The sequence below is a fragment of the Alligator sinensis genome, unplaced genomic scaffold, assembly GCF_000455745.1.
Source record: "Alligator sinensis unplaced genomic scaffold, ASM45574v1 scaffold118_1, whole genome shotgun sequence".
Lineage (NCBI taxonomy): Eukaryota > Metazoa > Chordata > Crocodylia > Alligatoridae > Alligator > Alligator sinensis.
The window spans coordinates 2,718,344-2,733,932 of record NW_005841850.1 but is presented as its reverse complement, the minus strand read 5'-3'; the positions used below and the strand labels follow the sequence as shown (position 1 = coordinate 2,733,932).

The 15,589-nt window shown below is 40.4% G+C and overlaps 1 protein-coding gene across 8 annotated transcripts in view; it reads left to right on the top strand.

The window, feature by feature from the left end:
* The window catches only part of SYNRG (synergin gamma), a 123,443-nt gene that overhangs the window by 32,831 nt on the left and 75,023 nt on the right, over positions 1–15,589 (top strand). For 3 of the 8 annotated variants that reach the window (XM_014522675.2, XM_014522666.2, XM_025210254.1), the window contains 8 exons: positions 3,903–4,487; positions 4,880–5,043; positions 6,045–6,098; positions 6,892–6,988; positions 7,298–7,446; positions 11,447–11,557; positions 12,000–12,035; positions 13,276–15,583. In XM_014522675.2, the coding sequence (XP_014378161.2) occupies positions 3,903–4,487; positions 4,880–5,043; positions 6,045–6,098; positions 6,892–6,988; positions 7,298–7,446; positions 11,447–11,557; positions 12,000–12,035; positions 13,276–13,407 (1,328 nt within the window). In that variant the 3' untranslated portion in view covers positions 13,408–15,583. Of the gene's footprint in view, positions 1–3,902; positions 4,488–4,879; positions 5,044–6,044; positions 6,099–6,891; positions 6,989–7,297; positions 7,447–11,446; positions 11,558–11,735; positions 15,584–15,589 lie in introns of those variants that run through there. The other 5 variants (XM_025210285.1, XM_025210258.1, XR_003095287.1 and 2 more) reach the window with 4 other exon arrangements.

Below are 15,589 nucleotides of genomic sequence, written 5' to 3'. Positions count from 1 at the left end.
CATGTTGTACTTGAGTTAAAATTGTGGAAGAAAGGACTGTCTGATTATGTTCAATTTTGTCTTGATTTTTTTTTTTGTTGCAAGTGGGGGGGTTGGTTGGTTGGTTGTTTTTCAAACCACGGGACTATGTTGCAATACGCTAAAATGCTTATGAGAGCTTAAGTAGATATTTGAATAGACATAGATATTTGATATCTATCACAGACATTTAAAAGACATTTCTTTTAAAAGAGACAGATCCATCTGCTGTACTCCATTTTGGTCATGTCTAATGCAGCTTCATTGGCATTTCTGTAAACCTCGTTCATTTTCATCCCGTGTGTTTTCTCCACATTTGGTAATTTGGGCATCCATATGAATTTATTCCTTAGCGAAGTTTAATTTGACTGCAAGATACACTGGTGGCTGGCCTGTTGGAGGCTAATATGATCCTTCTTTAATAAAACGGCAGTGGAATCATTAAGATATTTTATATTGTCATAAATATAAAAAGCATTGTGTATTATATCCTTTCAGAAGGACGCCAAGAACTTGACAGCATTGTTATTAAGGGATCATTGCCTCATTTTAACATATTACACTATAATATATTGAATACAAGTTTTGTGGGTAGAATTATGGAAAAAGTAGTTAAGAAATGTTTTGCATGATTCATTCATGCCTTGATTTACTTTGACAGGACAATTTGTTGCTTTTTTTTTTCCCCCCCAAAAAAGTGCTGATGAAGTTTTACTCAATATATGTTGAAACGTAATGCAGGCTGCCAAAAATGCTAATCAGTCTTGAAAATCTATTTTGCGCCTTGCCATTCTGCTTACGTTCATCATGAAATAGTTTCCAATATAGGAAGTGCAGGACACTAATCCTGCTTAGCTAGGAAGATTACAGTATCTTGAAAGCAAAAAACATGAGAGAGAATTTGGAATGGTTTAAGCCTTTGCTCTTTCAGTAATATATTTTTCAAGAAGTTTTGCGCTCTCCCATTGGTTTAAAATGTGAAGTCCTTGGAGGAAGAAATTTCTACAGATATTTCTGGGTAGGAACTGTATTTTTCTAAAGACGGTGCTTAGCTCTTGGAATTACTTGAGATTTATTTTCAGTTAACGATCACATGTTTTGAATGAATGCTGCCACTAATGCACATCCATTTAAAAAAAAAAACCCTTTGAATTGCCATAACAACATTATTAAGCTCTTATTATGCCAGAGGTTATAGCTGAAGTTCAAATGCTGCAACTAATTTTTTTTCATTAAACTTATCCGCGGTCTCTAGAGTAGAAGCAGTTGCAGGAACAGATCTGAACAGTGTTTAATAAAACATCATTGTGCCAATAATAAAAATACCCAGATCAAAAAGAGTTCCCTAGGGTCAATCATTGAATGCTTTTCACATGTAACCTGCTTATCTGTATATTAATCATGTGGCAAGGTGCTCTGCAGCTTTTCAGGAAAAGAAAGAATGAGAGTTTTTCTGTATTACTCGGTAGATAATTTAATTGGGAGCCAGATCAGCCTTTTAAATCTGGTGCAGGTTGCAGTCATCACAAGGATAATGACTCCCATTTCCCACACAGGGCAGCTTTTAACTAGGAGCATGTGCTAGCCAAACTGGTGATTTTTACAATGACCTTAAAACAGGATTTATTATAACAACTTGTTTGGCTTCCAACATTTTAGAATTGCATCCATATTTATTTTTAGTACTTAGTTTTTTAGTACATTTCTCTGGGACTCTCCTAGCTATGAAACGATCTTACTCAGGAGCCATTATACATTTTTTTGAGTAATCCCAAAGGAGTGAACTATCATTTTGCTGCCTTTGCCAGGAAGGTGGAGTAGAAGCCTAGCGTATGGGCTAAAAAGCATTGGGGATTCAAAACTGTGTTGTAAACCCTTTGCTGACTCAGTGCGACCTTGAGCCACAGGTCAGATTGAAAGAAAATAAAACAAAGTAAATTGGTGTGGGGTGTGCTCACAGTCCAAGTTGCTTCTACTTGTTGATTAAAAGAAGTAGCTGATCACAGTGGATCCTGAAGATGCTCGTAAGATGATTATCACTGTTTATTTGATGAATGCTGAAATAGTGAATAGTGACATGGACACTGTTATCATTAGGTTCCCGAGTCGACACACTGGTGGGGTAAAGAGTGATGTGCTGCTTCTAGCACTGTCCTGCTCTCATTACTCTGGGTTTACATTTTTAGAGGCTTTTCTGGCAGCTTTTAATGCTAGGCACTTAGTGGTTGGGTTTTTCTACATGAAAACCTAGCTTTGAGGCACAGTCCCTGGAGGTAAGTAGTTCCTCGTCGAGCCATTGCAAGCCAGCCCGCTTCCACCTCTCTGCCTTGCTTCTGCCCTGGTTCATTTTGTGCACATGATTTCAGGTCCATGCCTTTTTACACCCAGATAAGATGAGGATAATCCTTGTCGGACAGATTTAAGGTCTGTATGTACCCGGAGATGTTCAGATGAAAGAGGCTACACAAATGCAAAGGACTGTTGTTGTTACTGAGATGCTATCGGGCACACATGCTGCAGCAGCACAAACCGTATTCCTGAGGAAAATCAAATCTGTGACGCTTTATGCCCCACTGTCTCATTGCAAAGGAGCTCTTTGCTTTTTTTTGGCTGCAGCCATTAAACTTGTCTGTGATCATTTTGCACAATTGTTGGACTTCCTGATTAATCATGTATGTGGGTCAGGCCGGGAAAGCAGCCTAAAGCAGCTCTGCGTGCTCTTTCCTTCCAGTAAAATGAGTAAATGTAGGCAGAAATGTGTTGTTAAAATGGCTTAATCCTCAGGCTGGTATAGCCAGATTGAATAAAAAGGGCAGCTGGAATGTCAACTTGTTTCCACACTATCTTTATGAAACCCAAGCTGCTGTTACTGCGTGCAAGCCAGTTAGGACCCAAATGTTTATCAGTGCAGCCTCAGCTAAAATGATGCGAAGAGAACGTGTTTTTCTGGTTTGTGTTTGCTTTACCTTGAGACCATTTTACCCTAGGCGTGGAGCAGCAGCTGGGTGTCTAATGCAAATTGACAATTGTTAATGCCTAGAAACAAATGCCAAACATAGCCTTTTTTTTTTTTTAATGCTTGCACAAAAAGTCTATGGCCCCTGGCTTTTTATACCGCCCCATATGGAACCGTCTCAGTCTAAATTAAAAAAAACAAAAGTTGAATGTGGGTAGCAGACAGTCTAGCAGAGATCAATCAGATCACTGTGTTGTTTCTTTCGGTGGCCTCAGCATAAGAAAAAGGCATCGCTGTCTTTCTCGTACCCATTTAGGGCAGGAAGACGGACCTATTGGCCCATGTAAATACTGGGTAAGTCCTAAATGTTGGATTGAAAGCTTGTGTCATATGGTTAGTTTTCTATCTAGTTATCTGAATCAGCGATGTGTGTAAGCTAAAATTAAAGATCTTTGCAACATTGATGCTCCTGAAACTTGCAGGCTTAAACAAGTGAAGTCAGGCAGTGCTTCTGTAATTCATAATTTTTAAGAACAGGACTTGCTTGCTGTTAAAAGCCTTTGGCATGCTCTTTGCCGACAGCAGCGGTTGTATTTATTCTTTGGGACATATTATCTGGGGGCAAAATAGGGGAGGAGAGCTAGACCAGTTTTCTGTGTGTTTTGTTCAAGGTCGGTACATCAGAAGTAGAGAATTTTTAGATTCCCACATAGCAATTTATAAGATTTATTTTTTGTGCAAGATCTAGATTAAGTCTCACCGACTTGAGATGTCAGCTCAGTGCAGACCCAAGGAAGCTGTTTTCCTGGCTCAGCAAGGTTGATCACCAATAGCTATCATTTCTGTACAGCATAGGGAGATTGACTTCTAAACTTTGGCAGAGTCCCTAATTGTGAGTGTGTGTGTATATGTATTTTTTTTTCCTCAGATATAGATGACTTAAAATGTGCCCAGTTTGGAAACTATAACAGCGGCTCTGCGGTAAGCAGCCTCGCAAGCTATGAGTGGCCAGACAAAGAAGACATTCCTCAGAGCAAGAAGCCCTCTTCCTTTAGCCCAGGGAGTGGATTTTCCTCGGCTACCTCAGTTCTGCAGAAGAAGGAGACTTTGTTTGGCAGTTCGGAAAACATTACCATGACGACAGTTTCCAAAGTGACCACCTTTTTTAGCGAGGAAGCTTTACAGGACGTTGCGTTCACAGCCTTTGCAAACTTCAAAGAACCTGGCCCTACATCCAGTGGTCAGAGTGATGATGATGTTGGAGACTTTGCAAGGCCGTTATCAGAAGCACAGGATACAGCTGCAGTTGATGGAAGCCAAGCGGTTGACTTAGCCCCCGGTGGCATCTCCTCTGAACCACCAAAAGAGTGCACAGATGACTTTGGAGAATTTCAAAGCGAAAAGCCTAAAATCAGCAAATTTGACTTCTTGGTGGCCACGTCGCAAGGCAAGGTGAAATCTAGCGAAGAAATGATCAAGAGTGAACTTGCTACCTTTGACCTCTCTGTTCAAGGTGAGCACGTTCAGGGTGGTTCATAACGCATACAGACACATCTATTCGGTATTCTGCTTTTTATTAGTGAGCAAATGATGTTCTCCTTTGCAGACTGTTCCAAAGCTCATTGGAATAAATCTGAGTCTTCTGTTGAGTTCAGTGGGCATTGTATCGGGCCTTTTTTACAGGTAGCTTCCTACAGATCGAATAGGCCTGGAGCTGGAACTATAACACATCTCGCTTTGGGGAGGCTCAGAGTACTGCTTTTAACACCTAGTGATCAATGTACTTCATTTTTCTGGTTGTCAGTGCAGCCCCATTCACTATTGCTACCTTTAAATGTAAAGGATTTCTTATTTTTCTTTGGATACATGCGGCGAATAATTAGCTTGTACTATAATTTCTCACAGGGTCTCATAAAAGGAGCTTGAGTCTAGGTGACAGGGAGATAAGCCGCACTTCCCCGTCACCAGCTTTGGAGCAACCTTTTAGAGATCGCTCCAATACTCTGAGCGAGAAGCCTGCTTTGCCAGTCATCAGAGACAAGTACAAAGACCTCACGGGGGAAGTAGAGGTAAGGAATGGTCTGCAAAGCCATCCAGGCGATGCTTGCTTGAGCTAATGCAATATTAAAAGTACTCCACCGTTCATCTGTTAGGGATTTTTGGTAGATGTATGGTTTGAGGCCTGATCCTGGTGGGGGAGGTGTTCAGTTGCATGCAGCCTTCAGGCCTTGAATTGTAAGCTGCTTGGGAAGCAGTTCTCTCCTCCAGGTTTCTTCGAAGCCCAGGCTCAGAAAAATTACACCAAGCATCCAAGGTGACCCAAAGTATAGTCAGTGTTGTATACTGTTGTACTTCCCTTGTGTATCCCTTTCCTCACTCAGATTTACATATATAGAAAGCAAAGTTGCATTTTTAAGGAGGAATTATTAAGATGCCAATAGTGGATAATTATCCAAACCCTTGGGGCATCAAATGTTTCTTTTTAGTGCTTTGCTTAGTTTTTAAAAAAATATTTCCTATGCACAGTTTTAAATGGATACGTTGGAAAGAGAGTTTTATTTCCTTTCCCTTTTTCTCTGAGCAGAGTTCCAAGCGGGTTTGGAAGTAGTTTCCTGTAAATGAATGGCTTCACATGGCCTGTTTAGTCAGAGCTACAGTTGGTCTACTTGCTTTTGGTGACTCATCTCTTTTGTGATGCTAGATTTGGGAGGCAATAAGAGTGTGTAACCCCTTAATCAACATAGCTCTTTAAGATTTAACTTCCATAGTTGTAACTATATTTAATTCAACTATGCAATACCCACCTTCCCTGCGGAGAAATATAGTTGAGTTTTAGAAACTTCAATCAATATCATCTGAGTCACTAGGACTGAGTGGTTCAAGTCGGTGACAAATGCAAATTATTCATAAAATCTAATTCTAGTTATGGTACAGGCTTCACTGGCTGTGGATGAAGTATTGCAGTTCAGACACAAAGGCGAATGCTTATTTCCTGTTTTTGTTTTCAAATGATGCCTCCTTACGTGACAGCCTGATGTGCTTTTCGTATGACTCTTCTTTTTTTAAATAGGAAAGTGAGAGATACGCATATGAGTGGCAGAGATGCCTGGAAAGTGCTCTACAAGTAAGTGTATAACCTTTATTGAAATTACTGCCTACTTCCTGCATGTACTGCATGATCCAGTGAAAGCATCTGGAAGGGCGTGTGTGGACCTGAATGAATTGTCACTTAAAAATGAATGATGTCAATAGAAGATGACTTGCTGTAAATATATATATGAGAGAACCTAATCAGATATTTCACTTTGCCAAATAAAGCTGCTACCACGCTGTCTATCACTTACAGATAATTTGGCTGGTATATTGTCAAGCGAGGAGATAATTTGGGTGTCTTAGTTTTTCTCTTGAAGCAACTTGAGATGCCTCATAGGATCTTTGTTTTCAGAGGATGGGTTCTCAGCACTGTCTTAAAATTGGGCCCCTGCGAGTAGCTTCAGGTTGGGCAAGAATTTCTCCTGTTATATAGACCTACATGCTTGGAGACTAGAGTACTTTTTCCTTCTGAATATTGTTTTATTAGATAGCAGAAAAAAGCCAGTCAGGATATTTAAACAGTATTGTTAAAGGAAAGTTTATATATAAATATAAGCTTTCCTATAAGCTTACATATTTTTTTTTTCTCACATATATATTTCTTACCAAAAAAAACAGCTTTGAGGGGATGAGTTAAAGTCTAAAAATGGCCATTCTTCTACCCTGATCAACATATAGCAAGAATGAATAAATCCATGTGATGGGCCGTGTCCACTTTCCTGCTAACTTTTATTAACTGCTGCCATTTCTCTTGTTGGCACTTTTGTTGTAATTGTTATTTTAAGGTAAACAGGATTTGTTAATGCCACCATTTTTTCTGCTAGGTCATTAAGAAGGCAAATGACACCCTAAATGGAATCAGTAGTTCATCTGTTTGCACTGAAGTAATCCAATCGGCGCAAGGCATGGAATATTTATTAGGTATGTTTCATTTTACTGTGTGCCTTGCATTAAATGTTCCCCTATTTAAAATATTAGTATGTTATCACACTTTCCAAATAGTATTTTTGACTCAAAGAATGCCCAGATGGGAATAATGGTGATGTCTTTAGTGAAATGAATGTAGCAGAATTATTTTGAAACAAATGAAAGTGGTCATGGGTGTTCCTCAAAATAGGTGTAATGCCCATTAACTGTTCTTTCTGAGCCTGCATTTTGGAAACCTTGAGGGTACTGTGCTTGGAAGTCAACAACTTGTCTGTCATCCTCTGCTCTGTGTAATTTTCCCAGGGGTTGTCGAGGTCTATCGAGTGACCAAACGAGTTGAACTGGGTATCAAGGCTACAGCTGTGTGCAGTGAGAAACTCCAACAGCTTCTGAAAGATATTGATAAACTGTGGAACAACCTAATAAGCTTCATGTCACTTGCTGCTTTAACGGTAAGGCCTTGAGTAAGCTGCTTCCTTTCTAGAAGAAACCTCGTATCACATGCATGTTTAACTAAGACACCTTGTTCAGTCATTGAACTTCCTCGTTCCTCCATTTTATCTTTTTGTATATCCAACTTCCTAAACTATTTAAACTCTACATATAGGACAGGGTAATATGGTCTCGTTTTTAGATTTAGGTGATACATCCCGATTGTCCGTGGATCACCCACAGTGAGCTTTAAATAACATAAGCGTGGTGTTAAAAAGGAAAAATAAATAGCCGTTATAATATTCCAGCAGAGAATCGTAAAACTCAGCTGTGCAGTCGACTGACTAGACTGGACGCACTTCCAAGTAGGGACCGTCATCTTCTGTGCTTGTAAAATGTTGAATTCATTTTGGGTTTTGCTGCAGAATAAATAACAGATCCTCGGTTCTGAGTGCCCTCCCTCCTCTAGATGGAATTGCCAAGGCCAGAGAAAACTCATTAGCCTTGGGATGGAAGGAGGAGTGCTTTTGTTCCCTGCTCAACAGCTGTTCCTGCGTAGCCAGCTGGGAGAGGGCATTTTAATGCGATATGAAGAAGGGTTCTGTTTAATTCCTAAATGTGTGGTTGCTGAGAGGAGGGGAGCTTGCTGTGGAAGATGTCTTAGAGGGAGTGGGGTCAAAGGGGATCTTGCTGTTGACTGGGCGTGAAAATAAGAAACAGAAGGCAAGAAAAAAATTAACTTTCCATTTAAAACTTCCAGTTTTTAAGAACCTTTCTTTGGTTGCAATAAGTAATGTGGAATGCAGAACATAGAGAATTACACATGTGTCTTGTGCATTTCCTTGGTAGATACCAACCACAGAAATAACTTGCTCCGTGCTTGGGAGCGGTTAATCCGTAAATCCTTGACATGATCCAATGTAATGGTTCTTTTTGACTCCGTACAAAATCAAAGTGTCTTCTTAATATTTAGATTAAAACCAGCACAACATGTCAAGTATAAACAAATAAATCCTCGCTAGAATATTTCCTCTCATTATTAAGTACTTAATTCATGGATTCTTGCATGCAGCGTAACTCTGCATACCAAAAATCTTAGTGTCTCTGTTGTGGAGATTTAGCTGCAAGAGATTTTGTATGCTGGGTTTCTACTTGAAATAAACTTCTTTTCAATCAACTGTAACTCTCAGGAGAGGGGGAAAAAAGACATCTATAAGTGATCAGCAGCTCATCTTCTCCTTTTTCATCAGAATCATATTGGTGACAAACGTAGTCTTAATAAAGCCTAGTCCCGTTCTGACACACGACATGTAATACATCAGCTGATAATGTTAAAATAGTTTGGCTCTGTGTTAGCACTGATCAGGTATCAAAGGAATAAGATTCATCAATATTCGGAGGCTAAAACAATGAACCCTATACAAGTACTCAACCAGACAGGTGTCATCAAAACACGTTTGAAACATAAGTCTATCGGGGATCATCGTTGCATTAATCTCTAGTTCTTTTCAGCAGAAGATAGCCTTGATGCGCTTTATAGAGGTGCTCTGTATAATCATCCCATTTTACAGGCAGGGGATCTGAGGCACAGAGACAAGTGATTTGCCCAAGTTTATCCAGCAGGCCAGTGACAAAACTGGGAGCAGGACCTACGTGCCTTGCAGGCTTAGCATAGTGCTCTGTTCATTTGGTTTAATGGGAAGATACGATCCTCTTTTATTCAGTTTGCAGTTTAAATAGTATTCAGTTTGAGTGTGTCACAATCTGTCCCTAAATTAGCCTGTTCACTAGTTTATCAGCATATTTTTTCTGGGTATGTTTTGTTCTCCAGTTGACAGCCAAAAGGATTTGTATACCTGTGTCACTTCCTTGCTTCTGTAAAAAGGAACCATTACACCTAACCAGAGAATTTGGATTATCTTGTTGATGTAGTGGATTCCTGTCCAGCTCACTGTTGGCTGCATTCATGTTGCTGGATTCCATTTTGCATGACTTGCCCTCATGTGGCAAAGTGCTGTCAGTGAGGAGTCAATATACCTGGGGGGGAAATACTTGACTGTTGAAGTCAAGACAAAAAAGGAATGACTTATGTTGGGAGACTTAGGCAGTTGTTAAGTTTTTCTGCTGGGGTTGACAAGGTGTAAAGCCAGGGCATCAAACATACAGCCTGCAGACTGGATTGAGCCCACAGAGCCCTGCCATCCGATCCCCAGTCAGACCCACGTGGGGCATGGCACGAGCCCATGGCATGGGACCAGTTCCTGGACCAGTCCCTGAGCCAGATCCAGCGCATGGACCAGTCCATGGGGCCAGATGAGTTTGACACCCCTAGTCTAAAGTGATTCATAGACTTTGTCCCTCTCACATTCTGCTTTTCCTCCTCCCTCTCCCACCCCACTGTTGAGTGGCAAATGTGACAGTTGAGAATATATTTTTTGGAAATATTTGACTTAATTGTCCTGAATACCTGAATTCCTAACCCTTGTGTTGCTCCTCAGTTGCTTAATATTGCTGAAGCATAGTCAAGTACAGTTAATTAACTAAAATATGGTTTCTGCTATTTAGGGAGGATGAGTCCCAAACGAGATATTCAGGTTTTTGTCTTGCAGCACCGAATGCAGCATGTTTGCCCAAAATCTCCATTGGTATTTATTTTAACTTAAAATCAATAACAATTGACTGGCCTTGCTTTAGTTTAAAAGGGCTGATAATGGGTTTGTGTGCACGTAATACATGGAAAACACCTACCCATAAAACTTACAACTGTGGTTTCTAAATGGTGCCGAAGCGCCAGTTAAGCCCATAGAAATCCCCCAGCTCGCAGGCATGTGCTTGAAAAGGTTAATTTTATCATTTAAAGGATTAATTTTGTTACAAGGTAATTTTATGCATAGCCTTATGGTTTTCCATTGCAAATTGCTGTATGACCTTCTCATTTGCTTCACTCATGCATTTGGTAAACAAATATTAGAGGGCCTTTATTAATTTGATTGATCTACTTAAAGATTAAAGGTTTTTTTAGGATTCCAATTATTTCTCAAATTGTTCATCTCTGGGAGCGTGATTAGAATACCTAGGGCATGGATTATGAGTACGCATCTGTTTTATGATCTCACAATTTTTTTAAAAGCCTCTGCCTTTGTACTTCTAAGCATTGCTTTTGATTGTTTAAACATTACAACTTACAGATAGCCTTCAAATAATGCTTTTAGTGTGTATATACCCCCCATGCATAATTTTACATTGACCATTTCTTTTGTTGCCTAGTTGTAAAACTAATCAAGAGAGCTATGACACATAGTTGAAGCTCTCTTCTTTTTACTAGTTATGTGCAAAACTATTCTCTCGGCTCTTTCTTTACCATACACTATCATATACAATGAAATGGTTAGTCCTCCTGAGCATTGCGGGGTTTGACCAGACTATGAATACTTTGTGTTGTACTTACGCTCTGGTTCCAATTTAAGAAAAATCCTTGATTATTCATCATTAATAAATGACTAGATGTTGCTGTGGAAACTTGAATGGTAAGCGCTAACACAGTTAATACCACCCTAAACACAACTGGAAGTTATACTGCCCATTATCCTATTGCCACCTCCTTAATTGTAGGGATAATTTGTCATCTTACCTGTATTTACTGGAATCTTTTAATAGGAAGTATGTGAAATATAGCAGCAGGCACCTGCCCTCTCACTTCACATCTATTCCCTTTTGAAGTGGCAGCGTGGAACTCCAGTATTCTCTGCTCTGTTGTCTAGGCTTTTTTTCAAGTGTTTGAATGTTATAAACTAATGTCAATGGAGATTACATAGCAGGCTTGAAACTACGCTAATAGCTGTGATAAAACTGCATCAGTTTATGGGTCTGTGTAGTACATTATCTCTCCCTCATGACTGTTTAGTTTCATGCCCCCTCCAGAGCAGGCACATTGGTAATTTTAAGTCATTATGCTGTGTGACTTTTTTTTTCTTCAGTTCTTGAAATTGCCTAAATCCAACTATCTTGTTATTTCTGTAGCCAGATGAAAACTCATTGGATTTCTCTTCTTGTATGCTGCGTCCAGGCATTAAAAACGCCCAAGATCTTGCTTGTGGGGTGTGCCTCTTGAATGTAGATTCTAGAAGTAAAGTAAGTAACGGTGCCTTTTGTTAAGCTCATTTTGCATTTCCTACTTGAACTCACCACTTAGGCCTTGCCTGTGTTAAATGTCATGGCTGCAGTTCACCACCTACAATAGCAAAGGATGGGGCTCAAGCATTTTTACAACCACATTGTATGGAAATTAATGTTAACCCTTTATTGTCAGTTCTCAGCAAGCGTGTGACTAGTGGCCGGTAAGTCTGAAGAGCTGAGGGGAGAAGTTGCATGTGAGGAGCACTGTGAGAAACGCTCCGATGCCAAGATGTAAGGGAACTTGTAATGATTTTCCCTTATGAAACGTGCCATTGAGGAACGCCAGGAGGGAAGCAAGGAGGGTACTTGGGAGGGGAGCCCGAAAACCAAACTAATTGCCGACCAGTTCGTATACGTGGGGACTTCTGTTGACCTTTTGGTTTCGACATTATTTCAGAAAGAAGAGAAGCCTGTGGAGGAGCGTCCTAGAAAAGTACGAAGCAGTAAAATGATTCTCTTTATAGATTCATCCTCTAAATTCTGAGTATGGAAGGCAAGACTGGTGACTAGCCTCCAGCTGTCATTCTCAATTGTGCCAATCATGAATCTTTCTCTTAGTCGTCTCTGTGACCATAACATTTGATTTGATCAACTAACGCATACTAGAGCCCTCCTGTGTGTCTCATCTGCATGCCTGTACCTTGTGAATAGCTTCCTGTTTTGTGCGACTTTTGTTGCGTAGTAGGCAGTTCAGCGTGGTGAATTCTTGAACTCTTGTTAGCTGCCTGCATCTTTGTTGTGGAAGGGGGAACTGCAGCTTGTGTGTGCAGCACTCTTTGACCTGTTTGTCTTTCAAAGTCATGCTCGACCTATTGCTTTGGGGTAACAGAAAGGCAACCATATGCTTTAGATAACCATAGTGGGAGTATTTGCTAATGATTTCTTTTTTTTAAAGAATATGTTTTCATCGGATAACTGTGAAGTTTTAGAGCCATGCACCTATGGAGAATAAGCAGTGAAAAGCTTCTAGCTGTTTTGTTACTGAACAAGAAAACTCTTTCATCTTATCCCATGGGGACTTAATCAAAAAAGTACTCTGTAACTTCTTGTTTACCCAGACATCTGAGCACTGCCTCCTACTAGCAATGACAACCTGAAACCCCTTCAGGGACTTTTCAGCTTGTTTTAATAGTTTCACACTCTTTATTCAGAAAACTCCTCTTAAAGTAGCTGCTTCTTACAGAAGGTGGTGCCAAATTCAACCCTGGAATAGCCAGACATAACTCTGATGTCAGAAGTTGCACCTTCTTGAATCACAGCAGAATTTGCCCTGGTAAATGAAATAAACTTGAAGTGCAGTAGTTATGGGATGGCCCAGCAAGTTGGTCTCTAAAGTAGGAGGGGAGGCATGCAATGAGTTGAATCAGTTCCCAGGCTTGAGGTCAAACATAATACCAAACAGCTCATTTTGCTCTGTGTGTAGCTACTGGAGTCCACGGCTTAAGCTGTTTCAGTTGAAGACATTGTCTGCCCAGATTTCTGCAGGACTGAAATGGCATCTTGTTGCTGGCTGCTTTACTTGTGCAGCTGAAGATGAAATTTGGGGCAGGCTGCAGGTCTGACAGATCTGTGCTTTCTTAGGGTGAACACATGCACAGGGATCCAGTCATCTCTTAGTTCTCACATTGCTGCATAGATGGGACTGTCACACTTTCTTTCCATTTGTATTCTAGGCCTTTAATTCGGAAACGGATAACTTTAAACTGGCTTATGGTGGGCACCAGTACCATGCGAGCTGTGCAAACTTCTGGATCAATTGTGTGGAGCCGAAACCTCCAGGCCTTATTTTGCCAGACCTGCTTTGAAAGGACTTGTGCTGAAGACAAACTGTCAGACTGGAGTGACACATGACCCTTGGATTATTGATGTTGGGGGATAAGCATGAAGGCTTTTGGGAGCAGTGGGTGGCGTTTTCTGAAATGTTCATTTGTGCAATTTTCTTGCACTCCAGTAGGTCAAAGCCACTATAACACATTCCCCTGTGAAGAATTTCCCTAGCAAGTTTGAGCCATGATTTGAAGTTTCCAGGAATAACTAGAGAAATGTGTGCACCGTGGCACAAAACATGTCATTTCAGTCTCCCAAGCTGAGGTTGGTTGGCACTTGATAGCAGACCGCTTTGCTGATCATGATAAATCAACCTGTGAGGTAAAACAGTTCTTGCCACTTCAGAGAGAGATCAGAAATACTAGGCTGTGTACATTTACACAGAAAAACCACCCCTTAGGCACATACTTGAAATGCGTATTTGCAAGTTAACCTTTCCTTTGCTAATATTTTTAACATGTGGACCAAGATGTTCTTTCTCTAACTTATTTGCTGCTACATATTGCGATGCACAACAAGTGTCAGTAATATTCAAGGAGAAAGAAGTTACTGACTTGGAAGGAATCAGATTGTTAGACTGCAATGAGCCATTGTTAATTTATAGGATTATGGATTCTGTATAATAATACATGTTAGTCATGTACTTAGCTGGCTAATATTTAGGAAAAACTGGAAATACAATTATTGTATGTTTGAATTTTTTTACCTGTCTCTAGGCTTTATTACAGGCAGTTGGATTTTAAAGCTTGCAGTCTTTCCTACCCTACTGTAAATACTAGACACATCCCCCTCAGACTTTTCCTAGAACTGCAGGTGGAAGGGGATACATTTTCAAAATGATGCATTATGGATTTAGCTCCTCATCTCCCTTATATAACTGTACAGCAACATCACTGCACATGATGGTGAAATTCCTACCCAACGGCTATCAAATGTCCGCTGCTGTGTCTTTTACTCTTCGCTGTAAATGAACGTGCGTTTCTTGATGGGACTCTTCTTGGCTTATGTAGTCAAATGTCTGTAAAGGCTGTTTGCCAAACTCACTAAACTAACAGGACCTGTTTCCCCTGAGTTCGGTGTTCAGATACACACTGGCTTTTTCATACTGGGAGTCCGGCGTTCCAGCACTGCGCTAGTACCAAGGACAGTGGCACTCAATGCAAGTGTTCCTATTTGGACAGTACGAGGTCAGTGTCTCCAGCTGTCACAAAAAGCTACTCTCAAAGCTAGAAGTTTGCAATCCCCCCCCTTTTCAGATTCAACTTCATGATAACAGTGCAAAATATGAATATAAAACAGGTTTGCTATGAAGAAACCTTTCCAGTTCAGACTGCAGCAAATGGTGCTTGAACTTAGCTCCTCCGAATTGCTTGTTGCTTTACTAAGCTAGAGAATTTTCAGTCCAGTGGAAATGTGTTTTATTTTTAAGGGCACTGCCACAGCAAGACTTTATTAGTTTTGATTCACAGAGGGCCAGTTGAGAGCCGCTGTTGCATAGTACAACTGATTCCATCATTCAGTGACTGATTGTAGTTTCTCATACAGACCTGGAGAGAAGCTCCCTTCTTTCCAGGATATCACTGGCTTCTCAGAGCAAGCCTTGTCTCTGCTGTGAACTGTGGTGAATTGCTGGTAACAAAATTACAGGGGTGGGGAAAAACGATGCTTCACATAAAAGACTTAGTTATGTTCACAAATTAATTACCCCAGCTGAAAGGAAGGCTCGGCTAATAAGAATAAAAGGTGGGTGACCCTTATTTACATCAATTACAATAAATTGTCCTATTGTCAGAAACAGGCGTATTCGTATAATAAATAATGTGGTCTCAGACTCGAGCTAATCAAATGGCAGCTGTTCAATAACAGTGAGCACCTACCTTCTGCTGCAGGGTGTTTACTGAAACAAGGTGATTCCCGTTCGTCTGGCCTGTTTTGTTTTAGTCGGAGGGTCTGCATGCAGTAGTGTTTAGTGTAGCTCCTTGTGATAAGATAATGGGGTTTTTCATGACGATCAAGGACTGCCATAAATTTTGTATCATTGTCTTGTATTTACTGTTGGAAAGAACTCCACTGTCTACTATCCAGCCTAGTAAATTAGCAGTTTTAGGCCCCAATCCCCCAAATTAGGAAGGTGTTTAAGCACCTGAGCAGTCCTGCTGA